Source organism: Symsagittifera roscoffensis, chromosome 6 (assembly GCF_963678635.1).
Source record: "Symsagittifera roscoffensis chromosome 6, txSymRosc1.1, whole genome shotgun sequence".
Taxonomy (NCBI): Eukaryota; Metazoa; Xenacoelomorpha; order Acoela; family Convolutidae; genus Symsagittifera; species Symsagittifera roscoffensis.
In genome coordinates this window covers 12,291,049-12,309,264 of record NC_087067.1, presented here as the reverse complement: position 1 = coordinate 12,309,264, position 18,216 = coordinate 12,291,049, and the positions used below count along the sequence as shown (strand labels likewise).

Below are 18,216 nucleotides of genomic sequence, written 5' to 3'. Positions count from 1 at the left end.
ACTCTAAGTAACGACTGAAATTGAAGACGTTGGGGGGGTTATTTATTGCTAGACTTTGGGGAGGGGCTTAATGATTGACCCCCTAGTTTACCGCTTCCCTCTTTAGTTGGTGGAACGTAAGAAAACTTGGAGGGTGACGTTGCGAAATGGCATTTAGTAAAAAGCATAGCATATATTTTGCAAACTCCCTACAAAATTAGCAAAATTTTTGTTTTCCAAGCAAAACATCTTTTTTTCTTTTCCATGCAAAACAAGTACCTTTTTTCCAAATTTTGGTCTACCCACACCGAGCGCCATAAGTTTTAATCAATTTTAATGGATTTCCGAGACAAAAATAATCCAGTATAATCTATTACAGATGTAAAATTCAGTCAACGAAATCAATTATATTGCCATTAGAATCGATTATTTTTGCAAAAAAAAATCCATTATAATCCATTATAATTGATTATAATCCACTATTTTTGTTTGTGAAATCGATTATTTTTGCAAAGATAATCCATTATAATTGATTATATTTGAAATAAAAATCTATTATATTCCATTATAATCGATTATAATCAAACTTTTAAAAGATTAATTTGAATAATATTGCAAAATATTTCAAAATGTTGCACGAAATTTGCAATATGTATGCTATGCCTTTTAGTAAATGCCAATTCCCAACGTCACTCCCTCAAAATTTTTCTACATCCCCCGAACTAAAAGAGTTTAGTTGGGGGGACGGAGAAAAAACTTGAGGGGCTGACGTTGGGAAATGGCATTTATTAAAAGTCATAGCATACATTTTGCAAAGATATTCCAATTTAGTTCCTAAAAAGTTGATTATAATCAATTAGAATGGATTACAATATATTTTAATTTTAAATATAATCAATTATAATGGATTATCTTGGCAAAATAAATTGATTTCAGTAACAAAAATACTGGGCTATAATCAATTATAATGAATTATAATGGATTTTTTTGCATAAATAAACGATTATAACGGCAATATAATCAATTTCGTTGTCTGAGTTTTACATCTGTAATGGATTATACTGGATTATTTTTGTTATAATGGAATAATTATGTCTCGGGAATCCATTATAACTGATTAAAATCCATGGCGCTTGGTTTGGGTAGACCAAAAATTGGAAAAAAATGTACTTATTTGATTGGAAACAAAAAAGAAAAAAAAACTAAAACTCACCCGATACAGAGTTTTTTCCCTTTGTACGAATGATTGGAGCGAAAGCTAACAGCTGGCGCTGCAAGAATCACAAAGATATAAACCTAAATTACATTGCTTCATATTTTCTTTTTTTTCGATTCAATGCTAGTTTAACGCGGCCATTACGAGGCCACACTGTCTATTTTGTGAACTTCGGATTCCGCAACAAGGAGGCTCTCTTTGTTCTTTTTTATTTTTTATTTTTTTGATCGTTCCGACAAAGTTTTAACACGTTTAAATATTTGACTCTGGAATTCAGGAACATACATACACAAAATTTTGCGCCTACCCTGGTTGACCAAAAGTGTAGTCATTCAATTTTCATATATGGAAAAACGTTACTCATAGTTTTCTCACGCAATTCCACATGAGAAAAAAATGCATAAAAGGTCTATGACTAGTGATTTTTCATATGTAGAAGTTGTATGACTAACATTTTTCCAGAAACTAAAAAATTTGATCTCTTTAAATTTGAATTTCTCAACATTTTCGGGATGTGCTCGTAAGCGAACACCAGTGATACAAATTATGGCTCACTAAAAACAAGATTCACCAAAGTTTTCAGCGTTTTGCATTTACAATGCATTGAAATGATTTGAATTGTCTGAGAGTTGTCTTACACAAATCATATTTTGAAATAAAGAAATTTTCAAAATTTGGCAAAGCTTTTTAGAGATAATATTTTTTAAAATTTGAATTTTTGATTAATCAAACATTGATAAAGGCATACATAAGCATACCAAACAAAAAAAATAGAAGTTTTGAGAGTTTTTGAAAAAGTTATCGGAAAAAGGGAAACGAAAAAAATCCAATTTTTGTGTATCTCGGTAACGTATTTTGGAAAATTTTTGTGAGTACAAATTTCGTTTTGTGGTTGAAAAAAAAAAGAAAAAATTTTTGGGGCATTTTCGAAACTTCTTGAAAAAAAATTTGTGGGGATAAAGTTTTGTGAGTATCCAGTGCAGAATTTGAACTCGTAAGTGCATTGGGTATACGAAAGAACATTGTTACCCTGATTGCCTGAAGTTGAAGTTGTTACCTTGATTTGGCTGAAGTTGATCCCAGCCTTTTTTCCACTGAAAAATGGGCTTTTCTGAGAGTATAATTATATGTATAATTAAAATCACAAGAAGGTATATATATCCCTAAAAGCTGAAGTTATTTTCTGCTGAGTGAAGTGTTCTACAAAATGTAGTGCTCCAAGCCCAAAAATAGCATTTCCAAGTAAGTCAGTTTAAGTAGTTTTTTCCAAAATGAGAAATCTTACAATATAAAAAAATTAAGGCTACAAAATTAAGGCTTTCATTAATGTCTTCTAATGATAAATAATAAGTTAGATTCCAATTATCTCTTAACAAAGTACACTTCGAAGAATGTTACAGGCGTTTAGCCTGACGAGAGAAGCCTCAGGAGTGACCTTGTGAAATATTAACCTACTCTAAAATTTCTAACTAAATCAAAACTAAAATAAGAAGTTAGATTCTAAATGAAAACAGATTGGTTATATTTATTCAAATTTTATAATTGTGATTTTTTTTAAAAAATAAAAAAGAATAAGTTTGCTCAGCTCCAATTTAAATTAGGCCATTGTCTAGTTCGGGTTACATGTCTCGACCTCGAATATTTATGTCATCCGGCCGGGTTGGCATTAACCAGTTGATGTACACATGGATATATTTATATCTTTATCATTGTACTGCAGGTCAACTCACCTTTAACAACACAGCCAGTCCGTAAACATTGAGCAACGAGCGCTCAGAGTTATTATTAAGAGATTATTTTTTAGTTACCTTTTTTTCTCTTTTGAGTTACCAAGTTAGTTGCCAATCTGTACGGAGTCAGTAGTTACCCATACAACGAGGTATGTCAATCTAAATCTAAATCCTAAATTAAACTTAGAGTAAACTTAAACCGCCTGCTTTTCTGGCTTCAGATATTATGACTGGCCAGGAAAGAGTAACTTACAGAGTTCTCAGTAAGAGCAACTTGTGATCAGTGGCTTTTGGTCGAGGAGTCCACCACATGCTTTAATTCACATAAAAATATTTGTTGGGTTCTCTTTGCTGTTTTCTTCCCCTTTTGCAAAAGCCGAGATGTTTTACCACGAACAAATATTATATATGCTTAACCGTTGAAATATTTTTATAGGGTTGGAAATTCGTTACTATGCACCATAGGGGCGGATTAGTTAAGAAATCCTTCTGCTATATAGTATTGATCAGAAAGATTCTCAATGTGTTTTTTCTGTCTTTTTTTTTAAAGTAAGTCTATATCTTGTGTTGTGATTCAAAATTTAAAGTTCAAGGCAGCAAAAGATTTAGGGATTCGCTACGTCCCCATGGATCCGAATCACTCACAATCCGAAACGTCTCCCTTTGGCTTATAATTTAAACCTACGTTTATGGTTGACAATTTTTCTAAAGGGCGCTTTTGGCGCCAATTCTATACTTATTTCAGAGGAGCGCGCGCCAAAAGCAAAATACATTTAGAAAACAAGCACATAAAAATGATATTTGTGGCCTATTTTTTTTAAAGTGCTTACAGCGGAAACTTTCTCACAAAAAAGTTCCTTTTAGAGTTGCGGGAGAACATTTTTCGGACCTAAAAAAGGACGACGCTATTTGGGAATAAATTTTAGAAAGTCCGTCTCTCAGCAAACCTTTAATTCGCGCCTGGGTTGAAGACTCTCGAGCTGGACCATATAACATTTAAAACCAAAAGCCGAAGAGCAATTGAACAAGAAAGTCTCTTTATGCTGCTCTTATTTACATTTTTTTTTCGAAGATTTTTTAAGTACTATGGTTTGATCTTTTGTTTTTGAACAAGTTCAGAACAAAAAGACACCATGACTAACCTAAGCTGGGATATTTTGTCAGTATTTGAATCCAATTTACATTACCTCGGAGACATACATAAATTACCCCGAGTTAACTCTCGCACTGAAAATTCATGGATTATAATCGACTATGATGGAATTTCATTTACAGAGTGTCTATAAGTTTCAAACACAACCAATTACAATCGATTAAAAGCGGATTATAACTCCAATATTTTTGTGTCATATAATCCATTATAGTCGAATTTAGTTTTAAAAAAATGGTAAGTTTTCAGAGGCAGATAGTAGAAGTTGAGGCTGAGCACGGGATGGGGGATTCAAAAACTTTATTCCAGAGGATAAAAAAATCAGTTCAAATAAAAAAATTTCAGCTATTTTCTAAAAAAATTTGTGAAAAATTTCCATAATTCGATTCTATTTTGGAGTTATGTCAAAAGTTAAACCAATACTATTTGAAAGAGTCAAAAAAAGTCGTTATCTAAATCGTACTCAAAAAAAATCAGTACGAGAAAATCTAACTTTTGCTAAGTTACTTTAAACTCGTATTTCATCCTATTTTTTCTCTTACAATTATTATCCTAGTTATATTTATGAGAAAATTTTGGAGCCATATCTCAGAAATGTTAAGTTTTTTTAAACGATAAACCTAATGGGTTGAAGTGCACACTTTCCAAAGGTCTACTTATTCATCAGTATTCATCTGTTAGTATGAATGCATTTTTCCCAAAAAAAAACTATTTCGACGTACGCAAAACTCTGATTTACGTTCATCAACTCTTAATCCTTGAGGAATTGCAGAATTACAAAAAAGCAGGGCGGATTTTGTTAAGATTCAGTGTTAGAGCAACTAAAATTAAGAGCTGGGGTTAGAGACTGAGATAGAATCTGAGGTTTGAACTGAGGATTGAGAAGAAGTAGTTATTGTTGAAGATAGAATTGAAAGATGCGAATATAAATGACATGACAAACTAAGCATCACAAAAGTACCAGTTAATTAATTAATGACTAATTAATTAGTTTGAGACCACTAGTTGACCTTGTTCTCAACACCCCCACTCAGGCTGAATTGGCTTTGTCCAATGCCAGGCTGGAACCCATCAAGGTTCGACGATGCTGTTCCACCTTAGCCTTGCTCAGGGCTTTTCTCCACCAGTCAGCTTCCATGAACTCAGTCGGACAAAATTGGAGTTCAACTGCCTCATCTTCCTCTCGATCTCCAACAAAGTGGTATTTCACATCGATGTGTTTCGTTCGCTTCTGCATCACAGGATTCTTGCACATCTTGATACAGCTCTGGTTGACCTCCTTGATGACAGTTGGTCCGTCAATAACTACGCCCATCTCATCGAGAAGTGATCGCAGATATAGAGCCTCTTGAACCGCTGTTGCTTGGTACTCAGCCCAACTGGTAGATATGGCTGCAATTGGTTGTTTCTTGGTGCTCCAACTAAGTGCTGCCCTGCCTTCTGCAAATGAAAGCTGTAGCCAGTAGTTGACCTTCTATCATCCAAATCGCTAGCCCAGTCAGCATCTGCGGATCCATAGAGTTTTACACCACCAGCTTCCTTAGTGTAGCACAGCTCCAGATCTTTGCTCCCCTTCAGGTAACGAAGAACCCTCTTTGCAGCCATCCAACGCACCCTTCCCGGATTCTCAGTAGCTAGGATATCAGGCCTTGTTTATTTAGCTATGTAAAATAATGAGCCCACAGTGCCTCTGTGGTCCTCAGCCTTCATGGATACTGCCTCTGCTGACCCAGCTTCAGGGCAGCCCTTCTTCGACAGTTGTGCGCTGATGTCCGCTGGTGTGCCCACTGGTTTGCATTCAGCAAGGCCAAAACGCTCCAAGCAGTCGTCGATGTAACGAGATTGATTTACTGTTACCGTCCCAGTCTCCAGGAACCAAGACAATGCACCTCTGTCATCCATCTTGAATCGTTCGAAAAAAACGGCTTCTCAGCTTGTAAACTTCGTCTTGCCATCTGCACCCACTGATGATGTCATCTACCCAGACCAGCACATAAATCATTGCATCGTTTGATCCCCTCATCGTCAACAAACAGAAGTCGTTGCTACTTCTAGTCAACCCTTCATCAAGTAGGAAAGTGCTCAGCGTCTGATACCAGTCTCTTCCTGCCTGCCACAGCCCGTAGAGACTTCGTTGTAGCAAGCACACTTGGCTGTCATCGCTGCTGAACCCCTCTGACTGCTCCATGTACACTGTCTCTGCTAGAGGAGAGTTGACGAAGGCTGACTTAACATCCATCTGATGAAGTACAAGATCATCTTGTGCCCCCAGAGCCAGCAGTATCCTCTTTGTTTCAAACTTACAGATTGGAGCAAACGCATCATTGAAGTCAAGTCCTTGCACTTGCATGAATCTTTTCACTAAATATCGGGCTTTGAACCGCTCCACTTGTCCCATCGCATCTCTCTTTACAGCAAGAACCCTTCGTCCAGAACTTTTCGAGATTGTGGTCAATCAACAACGTCCATGTTCCCAGGGCTTCTAGAGACTTCACCTCTAAAGCCATTGCCGCCAGCCACTGCTCCTTTTCCGGTCAAGACAATGCTTCTGAATAGGCCAGTCCGTCTGGAATGGGTGGGTTCCTTGTCCTAACGGACTTCTGCATTGGATGAGCAGTAGAATGTGAATCTACTGCTTCCTCCTCGACTTGATTTTCCTCAGTAGCCCCACTGAACCTACAATATCACCCTCAGTTGGCGCGCTTCGTGCTTCGCTGGTTTTCGTCGTGCTTGGTTGCTCCAGGGTTTGTAATGGATCACTGTCAACCATGAAGTCATCTGGAATGATGTTCTCATTAAATGTCACGCTTCTTGCTCGCACCACTCGTCTTGTCTCTAGATCCATCAGCAGGTAGGGTTTGCTCTCCTCGTCGTAGCCGATGAACTTGCTTTTCTTGCACTTTGGGTGCAGTTTCCGTCTGTTGCCTCGATCCAGATAGTACGCCAGGCAACCGAACACACGCGAATAGCTCCCTTTTGATGGTTGCCCATAGTGCATCTCTGTCGGTGAAAGGCGCTTCTCATTGCTGGATGTGGGAACCTCACAGCTCTCGACAATGCTCGGACCCAGAAAATATTCGGTAGCTTTGCTTCGGCCAGCAGACATTGAGTTATCTCGGTGATCACACTGTTGCAGCGCTCTGCTACACCATTTGTTGGTGAGTATTGGGCACAGTGAACTTTTGCTTCACCTGGAGTTCTCTAAAAAATCTTCTAAATGCATTTGACGAATACTCACCTCCATTGTCAGTTCGCAGGCACTTCGAGGCGCTCAGTACTTCAAATGGTCCCTGAATGTCACTGAAGACCGTTGCTCCACTGCCGATGCTCTGGTGTCAGTCTTCTTAGGCACTGCTACTTCATGCATCTTAGAAGCTGTACACACTTCGCAGAACTGTAGCTCGCCCACATTGACAAGCAATGAAAGATCCTGCTGGTTGAGATGCCCCAGTCGTCGGTGCCACAACATTGCATCATTGGTATCCCTCTTTGTTTTCGTCATTAGAGTCATCGGGTTTCTCTTGAACTTGCACTCAAGGATGAAAAGCTTGCCGCGCTGCTTCACAGGTAGCTGTCTTCCATCTGCTGCCAGTAGACGACACGCATCTGCGTCAATACTAAAGCTTGAGCCTCTAGCCACAGCTGAGCTCACACTCATCAAGTTCACACTGTAGCTCGGCCCAAACAGCACATTGTGAAAAGTGTAGCTTCTCACAGCATCATGGCAGTCCCTGATCTCCACTTCCACTGATCTTTTGCCCTCAATCTTTGACAGCGTGCCGTTGGGGTTCTCCACAGTTGTCCCTTCGTTCCAGCTCTCAAAGCTAGAAAAGACAGCCATGTCAAGCACCACATGATCAGTGCACCCCGTATCCACAGTGAGATCGTCTCCCTTCATTGAAGTTGCAGCACAACAACTGAAGAACCCTGTCCTCCCCTTGCTTCTTTGCTCCTGGCCCATTTGCTTCGTTCGACCCACTGCCTCGAGCACTGGAGTGTCTGCTGTCACTTTTGGACTTGCAGTCCCTCGCCATATGACCCTTCTGACCGCAAGCATAGCAGCCACGTCTTGACACTCCTTTCTTCTTCCTCACAGCTTGCATGGCTATATGACCATGTACAGTCCTCTCTCCACATCGAGCCTTCCTCGAAACATCGTAGTTCCTCAACCTCGTTCTCAGCTCTGGAAACGTCTTGGCTGGTTGAAAGCTCTCTTGCACCACAAAATGCTCATAGCTGTCAGGCAGCCCATTGATCACCAAAGCTTTGAACAGAGTGTCCGTGATTGCTTCTCCAGCTTCGCTCAACCGCGTCATCAGTTCTTGACTGCGAACTAAGTAGTCGTCCAGATCCTCCTCTGATCCTAGGCACAGTTTCGCAGCCTGACCTACTATACTGACCACCGTCGGCCTCTCTACAGTGCAAAACTTCTCTCGAAACAGCTTCCAAGCCTTCTTTCCATCGCCATTGACATTTGTGCCCACGCCGTCATTCTTTATGTACATCAAAGTGGTGTTGTTGAGCACCAGAGCCAGGTGAGACCACACAGTGATTTGATTGTTTTTCCTCTGCTGGATCAACAGTGCTCGCTCCTGCATCTTGGTATCGTATCAGCATTCGGACTCTCGGGGAGAGTAGGCTCAGTCTCTGACAGATCATCATTGCCCATCACTGTCCTGAACAGGCCCTTGGTGTGCATCCGCGCCACAAACTTCGTCGACCAAGCAGGAAAATCTTCAGACTTTCCACTAAAAGCCGCGAGTGTTAAGTCCATCGTTGCTTATGGCTGCTAGATAAAAGCTAAAAACTCTGACAGAAAAACACTATAAGAAAAAAATTAGAAATCTGGGCACATAACCTGTTGAGATTCAGAGTTAGAGCAACTAGGATTAAGAGCTGGGGTTAGAGACTGAGATAGAATCTGAGGTTTGAACTGAGGATTGAGAAGCGGTAGTGATTGTTGAAGAATGAATTGAAAGAAGTGAATATAAATTACATGACAAACTAAGCATCACAAAAGTACCAGTTAATTAATTACTGACTAATTAACTTGTTTGAGATCACTAGTTGACCTTGTCTGAGTTTACTCAGTTTTGACTACGATTCATTTAATCTGTCTGACCTTGAGATGGTCTGACCTCAACATATTTAGGGGTGGACGTTCCTCCCCCGTAGGGATTCTTCGACCCCCTGCCGACCCAAACGGTCCCTTTTCTGTACTATTTAGAGATATCCGTTTTTGGCTGACGAACCATAAATTTTTTTAAAATGTGCCAGTGTCTACTAGCTTTTAGGGGAGTGCTCGCGTCAAAGAAACGCAGTTTTTTTATTCAAAATCTTCGGATCAACCGTACAATTTCCCCCCAAATTGATTTAGGTGGGAGAAAATTTCAATTTTCCAGGAAATATATTTGAGTATACCTTGGATTAACAGAACATTAAGCTTATTTAGAGATAATTGAATTAAAATAGGTCAGTTTAAGTTACTAACAGCATTCAAATGCAATCCCACATAAAAATTTCATGTGCTCGTTTGTTCGAAATGCATAAATTATACAAACAATTTTCAAATTTAAAACGCGGTTAGTAGTATGCATATAGTGCGTTAGGATCGGGGGGGGGGGGGTTGTCATACATGGATGACCATTAGGTATAAATCATAATGGTCACCATGTATTAAATGATCAGCAATGGTCACCATGTAATAATCCTAATTGTCACCATGTATAATTTTATACCTAATGGTCACTATGTAATAATCCTAATTGTCACCATAAATAATTTTATACCTAATAGTCCTCATGTAAAACTTCGGTATATTATTGAGTATTCCCACTGAACGTTGTGGAAACGGGAATGGAATTAGGTTTTGGTCGGTGCATGTTTTCCCTTCTAAAGTTTGGGGGTATTGGTTTGTTTACATGTAAAATGACGTTATATACCTATTATATGCGACCAAACTATATGGTATATAGAAAAGCACAAGATTTTGGCAGCGTAGCTTAACTGTTGGCTGCGGTGAACGATTTCCTTCAAAAATGCATGTTTTATTACTGAATCTCGAAGAAAGCAAAATTCGTCAAGTGCGGCGGCCGCCACCTCTATTTAGGCAAAAATTAATAATCAATTTGACCAAAATAAGAATGAAAAATTTCGTTCAGCCAATTGAAGGTAAAAACAAAGAAAAATTATGGAACACTGAAAACTCTAAAATGATGAAATTGGCTTGAAAATTTTGACATTTCCATTTTCCGTGTCTACAAGAGACTGAAAAATAAACGTCTGAAATCTATGACAAAAACTTTGATTTGATAGAAAGGTTGAAAGAGCTAAAAGGTTGAAGTGGCTAAAGATCTTGAAAAACGAGAACACTGATGAAAGCCAAAAGTGCCCATTAATTTTGCTGCAACCATTTCTAAGACGTGTACCTAACTTGTTACTATAAAATTGAAGTGGAACAAAATTTCTTGGGGTCCGAGTAGAGGAAAACGCATGGCGCTCGACTCTCAGCCGAAAGGCGGCGTTTCGAAACCCGTCCAGAAATTGTACTAAAAGGAGGCAACAGTAGCTGGTATGGTGATATCCCTCCATAGATCGATTTTGTACTTTTTTTCTCACTTTGATAAAAAGCTTAACTTCTCGAATTACTGCTATTCAGTTAACAATTGGGTAAAATTTCAATTACTAAAAGAATGTATTGTTCAAAATTGAATTGTAAAATGTATAAATCAACCATATTAAATGGTTAGTTAATGGGTACGCATGTGAGTTAGGAAACGTTTCAAAACATGATCAGTTATATAAACAAAATCAGAAGCATCACCATTAAAGTTTTTATCAAAAATCAAATGTGCAATATAAATACAAAAAGAACCGCACATGGTAGAGTTTGAGTCTTGCATGGGAAAGTTTGTCATCAATTCAGTCACTTGATGAAAATTCTCGTTCAATCGTTTATACAGATTGGTGTACTGCCAGAGAGGAAGACCGAGAGGATCAGCGAAGTATAAAACATTTCTTCTGTTGCATATCACAATCCAATGTGTCCCCGGAGAATCTGATTTTGAAGTGTTCACAATCATAAAGATGTTGTTTGGGATGTGAGGTGGAAAATTGTCGGCTGCAAATACTCCAAAAAACTTATATTTCAGATGATTACAATTCTGAATGAGGTCCTGCAACTGGATTTCATCCATTTTCAGACTGTCGAAATGGGAAGGACGTTCTTTGTAACTTTGCGGTCGGAGGTAATAAATACATTGGATGAGCGTATACCCCAAACAAAAATTTCCAGGTTTGCTGTCAAAGCGTTTGAGAATTGAAGATCGAGTGAAACTGAGCAGTTAGTAAGTTCTGGATGCAAGAAGTCATGAGCTGCCTGCTGTGTGCTAGTGAGATCAAAACACATAATAAAGTGCTGTTGGTAGTTATCCAGAGTGATTCCCAGCCCGCAGTGCAACAAACCCAGCGCTGATAGTGTGTTGAAGAAGAGACGCTTATGATCTTGTGTACTGATTGGTGTACTTGCTATTGGTAAACCATTTCGTCTCAAAGTAACTTGCTCCAGTCCAAATTTTTGATAATGAAAAGGATTCGTTCGGTTTGTTCCTAGAAATGCATTATTTGTGTTCAATGCTATGATAATTTGTCTCACCGGTTCACGAGCAAAAATATCTTCCTGTTGCCAGCTGCGCTGACCAGCTGTTGCAAGAAATGTTTTTGTAATTTCTTCTTGATATGGGTAGTTCGCAGGAGTTTTGAGCAAAGTTGATTCAATGGCAGAGAGCACATGGTCGGTCACAGTCATTTTTCTAACATATAGGTTCGCTTCGAGTATTTGCAGCTTGTAATGCTTGGCAGCATCTTCCGATATAATGAGAAAATCTTCATGAGAACGTCTGTAGGAAAGTCTGAGGGTAACACCGCTCAACAAATGCTTGTCACATGTGAAAAAATCAACTCCAGCGGGTCCATAGAACCAAATTTCCCTCGATTCACGGACCAGTTCTCGTTGAGATGTGAAATCAGCTGCATCTATTGCAGCGGGATTGTTTTCAAAACGATATCCCTGACACTTAAGCCATGAGTCCTTGGCTCCTTTGCTGTTAGAAACTTCTGTTCCAATAAAGCTTTTATGCGCAAAATTACTATTGGCATTTGAGATTTTGAGTCCATTAGCAGAGAGGGTACAGTCAAAGAAAAGGGAATACAGGGAGTTGTTTACGAGGAACGGTGAATCAGACACAGTAGGATCAGTGTTGTCGTATCGCAGATCAGCTCCAGTTGATTGCGTTACTTTGCATCGTATTTCCAAATAAATTTTTTGCAGGTCAACAAAATTATTACGGTCACCGGTGATTTCAAATTCAAGCATTGGTCCATTAGGTGAATAAACAGGTCCAATTTTTTGATCAAAAGCGTTTTCAAAAGTAATCAAAAGAGGTTGTTTTTCAAACAAATCTAGAGAGCTATGGGTAGCTTCATTGGGTAACAAATTAGCGATCATTTTTTATGTTTGAGAAAAAATCTGCTCGACTTCTCACTGGTCTGGTTTTTCTTCGAATGGTTGTTTTTCTTTTTCGAGCCCCTACTGACCTTCTTCTTCGTAATCCATTCATTGGTGTCTTTCGACGACGTCGTCTACCACCACCGAGTTGTTTTCTTGCAGTTTTTGTGACAGTGTTTTTCAATGCTTGTTTAGGAGACTTCTTTTTCATAGCGACATCAATTAGTTCTGGCGCTGCACTCATCAAAAGTTCTCTGCCCAGTTTTTTCGCTGCCGGTAGAATAACCCGTCGTGCAAACGGTATAGCAACACGACCAATACCAGCAGCCAAAGCGCCAAATCCACTGCCGCGTTGTCGGTAGTGTCCAGAGAAATGAGGAAGTGAAGCTTGCTTTGCATAATATTGTTCCATTGGTTTTCAATCAAAACGCTTGAATTTTAGAGTCAACACAACTTTACCAGTTCCTGCAAAGGGCACTAGTCTTCCAGTTTCTGTGCGCAACTGTACCGATATTGATTGTACAGATGAAGTGAATAAAGTTTTTTCGATGATTAGGTTCAATGCTGCAGGCACTACCGTTTTTGATGCGTCTATTTGAATCAATGACGCGTAACAATGGGGCCTTTGCATCACCAACAGTTTGGTATTGAATAATGTCAATATAGACAAAAATTAGACTTGTCCCACTTGATAAGTCATATGGGAAATGAGATTCGTACAGTTCGTTTCCCTCATAAGATGCATCGAAGGAGGGTATCATTTTGTAACCAATGTGATATTCACCGTTCTCATCAAGCTTTGCATTGTAGCCTAACAGACTGGGTATTTGGGGACTTGGGAATGAGATTCCTTCATTTGCGTTCATCCAAATGCTCATGCTATTCGTGATTTCTTGAGGACTCGCATCAAAATGAATTTTGTCTTTGAGTTTTGTTTTTATCTCATTAATCAATTGTTCTATAAAAGTGTACTCTCCTGATTTGATAAAAACTTTTTCGCCATAGTAGGGTCTGGAAATTGTATTCCGATTGCCAGCGTTGGATTTACTGGCTACTACTTCGGATGCTCTGAAGTACGTAAATTCCTCATCAGTAACATTGTTTAATTTTGTGGGGAAAATTATTTCTGAGAGAGCAACTCTCCAATCTCCGTCTAAAGCTATTTCTTCTTTACAAAAATTTCTAAAACTGGCCAAAGTGTTGCCTGGGAAATAATCCATTGATGCTGTTGAAATCAAATGTACAGTAAACTCATCACTGCCCATTTTCGTTATAATCAGCTTTGTTTTCAATTAAACTAAGTTCTTTTTCATAAAATTTTCCGCTGATTTCTTCCTTTTCCGCATCAATGAGACTGTATGTTGGAGGGTTTACAGTAGGAATGGCAACTATTTCAAAAACTTCGTCTGTAAAAATCTGCTTGTAACCTTTTCTAAAAGGCAAGTCAGTCTTCGCTATTCGAACATAGTCACCAACATAAAATTTTGGTTTCTGTACCAACTTCGATGAACTGTTTGCAATTAATGAAACTAAAGCAGGTACATGTTTTCTTGTGACCTTGTTTGGAGCCAATTTTGTTACTCTATTAACGCGTGAGTTAATCGTTTGAACAAAACTTTGTAATTTTTCAATATAACTGTAAGTCCATTCAAACTCCAAGTATTTGTACATAATACTTTTCAGCGATCGAATGTTTCTTTCGGCAAACGCTGATTTTTTTTCACTGTGAGTATTGTATTTGATGATTTCTCGTTTAGTACATAACTTTTCGAACTCTCCTTTAAACTCGGTGCCTTTGTCAACCCAAACTTTTTTTGGTTGTTTTGTTTTGATCATTTTTTTGAAAGCTTCGGTTGTTTCCTTAGCATATTTGGTCTTCAGGGGTTCCACTCGTAAGTAGCGAGAGAGGCAATCGACAGCAACTAACAAATATCGTACCCCTCGGTTATATTTAGCCAATTTATCAACATAAGCCAAGTCAAGAGACCAAATTTCGTTGATATCGTTAACAATCACTTTTAGCCGAGGATATGTTTTACGAAACAATCCATACTTTGTATGTGATGATTGAGATCTCAGAAATTTTTCAACTTTTTTTGGTGAGAGTTGACTAGCATTTGTTAAATTTTTAACGCTACCAAATGCAGCTGGACCTTTCGTGTAGAGTAATTTGAGTTTCTTTTCTTCACTGATAGTAGGATTTCCATTCTTTTGTTGACGTCGTCGCAAACGATTCTTTACTGCTTTCATAGTTTTTATCATCGTCGTCATCGTCGTCGTTGGTGTTGGGGAAAAATTCTTTTTTCTGGGTTTTTCTTTTGTCTGATTGCTTGGTTCTGGGTTTGAGAGTTGTCGATCGAGTCTTCGAAGAGGAGGGTTTTGATCTCTTCGAGTACTCAGTTGTCGGGTTGTCGCCGGAGACGAAGGAGGAAGAAGTTGAGAAGGGCTTAGCTGCTTCGCTCTTAAGCGAGCGGAGAATCTGTTTGGCATAAGTGTTGGACACTAAGCTAGAATCAAGATTCAGTTCTTTCAAAATTTGTGGATAAAAAACACCCTCAAGTTTTTTTGTGTTTTGCTGTGTATCGTACAAAAAAGATTCAATTTTAACGAGTGTTGGTTTTCCTTGAATTAAAACATATCCGTCAACGTCTAAAGTCAAGGATTCAACTTTGAACAACTGCTTTAGCACGATGTTTGCCCTTTCCAATTTATTAGCTTCCAATAGCTCTTGAATGGATTCCATAACCTTTCGAAACACTTCAGCGGTTTTTCCATTACTTTTTTCATCGTTTTTTTCTGTTCTCTTTGAACTTGTCTGCTGCAGTGAATTGTTTGATTCAAAATTTTTTTCTGCTTCATCATCACCGTCATCACTGAAATTAGTAAGTGCAGATAAATTTCTTTTTCGGTGCAGATTTGGTACTACATTATTAGGGGTTAAAGGAATAGGAGATGTTGGGTTTAATGGTGGTGGAGAGTCACGGCTGATATTTCGTTCTCGAAATCGTTGTATGTAATTGAGTTGAGATGATTTGTCGTTAATTAATGGATTATGAAGGATTTGAGATTGTGGTGCAGTTTTTTCATCTGGAGCATATGTTTTTCGAGGAATGAGGATGAATTCTTCAGCATACATGCCTGAGATTCTAGTTTTTCAAGTAAATGTAACACGATTCTCCGATTGATTTAACCAGTGAAATATTGTTTGCCAAAACTTTTCGTTTTTCTCGGATACTAAACTTAGGGTCAACAATTTTTCCAAATGGTATTTTCTTACTCTCGATGAAACTCTTGTTAGCTGGAACATGTCCCAGAAAAACATTTACAAAACAATCGCAAAGAAATCTAATAAAATTTGAATCAGCTTCTGTCAAAATTGATCTACAATGGCGACTATTGAGCATTTGCTTCAATATACATAATTCTTTCTCTTTCATTTTCAAGAGATGTGATAACTGCTTTCGAGGATGGTAAATAGAAAATGGTTGGTGATGGTGGAACTATGTTTGACGAATAACGAAGACATTCTGAAGTTTTGGGATCCAAGTCTATCAACAGATGACCAAAATCTTCTTTCGTTGCCAACTGATACGCATGACGGAGGAATTTTGCATTATTCAACTGTCTGCCTAAATAATCAATTTGTTGAATGTCTCGAGGTGATTTGAACAAAATTAAGTGAGTTGTATTCAAATATATTGTACGTGATTGCTTACTTTGCTGAAATAAATTGTGCTTGACATAAATAACATGAACATTTTTATGTCGGCCTGCTGTAGCTAATTTAACAAAATCTTTTTCATTAAAAATTTCTTCACAGGTATCATCAAAGACAATCATACAATCCCGTAAGTTATTAACAATTTCAAAGCTGGATAATTTTATAAATTCAATATCAAATTTGTTGTGAGAAACAAAGGAACGGTATTTGGGTTGATCGTGAAGATAAAAATAAAATATCTTGTTATACGATGGATAGAATGTACCTTTGAGAAGCATTTGAAAAATTAAATCAGTTTTGCCAGATCCTGAGGGACCTGAAACGGACATAAACAGACGATCTTTTGTTGAAATGATCTTATTCATTATTATAACTTGGGATTGGGTAACATGTAACCAACTGTACTGGATAGTATTGAAAGCCAAATGGCAGTCTCATCACAACTAAGGTTGTAAAAAGATAATTTTGAAATAGATAAAGAGAGCAAAATGAAAATGAAACAGACTTGCGTGAAAAAGACAACTTCTGCAGACGGAAGAGAAACAGAATTACAAAATTTCCAAGATCTGTTTTCGTGAGATAAAGACTTTTCGGCAACACCAATGTCAACAAAGTCGCAATCATTGTTCTCGACAGTGGTGGTTTCTTCAATTTCCATGTTTACCCGAAGACTTTTTTTGCTTATTTCTATCAAGGTTGATAGTTACAACTGCATACCAATCGCCTTTTTTTCTCTCTGATCTATTGCCGTTTGGTTTGTATTTTATTATATATCTTGCTATGTTTTTGTCTGTCAGAAGTATCCGAACAATTTTTTCTACGTTTCCGGTACTGATTTCGTCTAATAACTCTTTTGGTAAATTCTCACCTGTTAAACTCACATTTTGTGTGTTTTCTTTTGGCAAAAATATTTTTTTGAAAATTTGAATTTTCAAACACGACATGTTAGCAACTAGTAATCACACAAGATCAAAAGAAAATGAAGACAATCAATAAATATATTTATTATGATCCACAAAATTTGGCATATATATATATGTGATTCGTCATTTCGGTTCAACAGGCAAATCAACTCCTCGTTCAATGAAGAAAAACTCATATTTTGTGAATTTGTCATGGTTACAATTAGATTTGAACTTTACAACAAAATGAGCAGCAACTCTGATAGTGGCTTGAACTAAATGTATTTCCTCAACGTTATCAGTTTTGACTAATTCTTTCAGTTCAGCTGGAAGCTGATGGTCATGCAAATGAATTTGTCTTCTCTCTCCCAGCTGAGGTTGCAGCCCTTCCAGGTTGAGATTGAACAACGGAATTGACTGGCGAAATTCCTGGAGTCTGGACATTGTACAGGTGAAAGTAGTCAAGAACTGTAAAAAACTTCCGTAAATTATCGATTTCGATATCGTTCAGTGTAATTTGTTCGAGTTTTTGCAGGAGAGGTTTTCCTCGACAATCTAATATGCCTGTCCGCGTAAGAGTAACTTTAATTCTTGGTGTTAAATTGTTTTCAGGACTCTGATTAGTCATTGAAGCGTAAACCACCAAATTTGGAGATAAGGTTGTTTGCATCATTGGACAGTTCATTTTGTAACCAATCGAAAAAAACTTTGGATTTTCTACGGGTACAATGCTTTAATAATTGATGTGAGGGAAGTAAATGAGAATGTCGTTTGCAAATATGTTTTTCTTGACCCAATAACTGTTCAATCTTTGGGCAGCCAAAATCTTCCAAATTTGTCACGGGTAATTTCAAGTATTCAGCTAATAAAACAGATTTTTGTGTACCTTTAGCAAAAAAATGGGAATTTGGGTTCCTCAAACGAATGCTGTCAAAAATTTGATCCAAGTATGAGTAAGGGTATTCACCTTCGTCCCAACGAAGCCCGTGTAGAAATTTAGATACCCAATTGT

The 18,216-nt window shown here is 38.0% G+C and overlaps 1 protein-coding gene across 1 annotated transcript; it reads right to left on the bottom strand.

Moving 5' to 3' along the window:
• Positions 1–7,346: 7,346 nt before the first annotated feature.
• On the bottom strand, positions 7,347–7,916 carry LOC134848595 (uncharacterized). Its single transcript, XM_063866112.1, has one exon. The coding sequence runs from the start codon at positions 7,914–7,916 to the stop codon at positions 7,347–7,349; it is 570 nt and encodes a 189-aa protein (XP_063722182.1).
• Between the last annotated feature and the right edge of the window lie 10,300 nt (positions 7,917–18,216).

What these genes read in the sequence shown, in the direction of transcription:
- LOC134848595 (XM_063866112.1), bottom strand. Translation starts at nt 7,916, where the DNA reads ATGGCTGTCTTTTCTAGCTTTGAGAGCTGGAACGAAGGGACAACTGTG.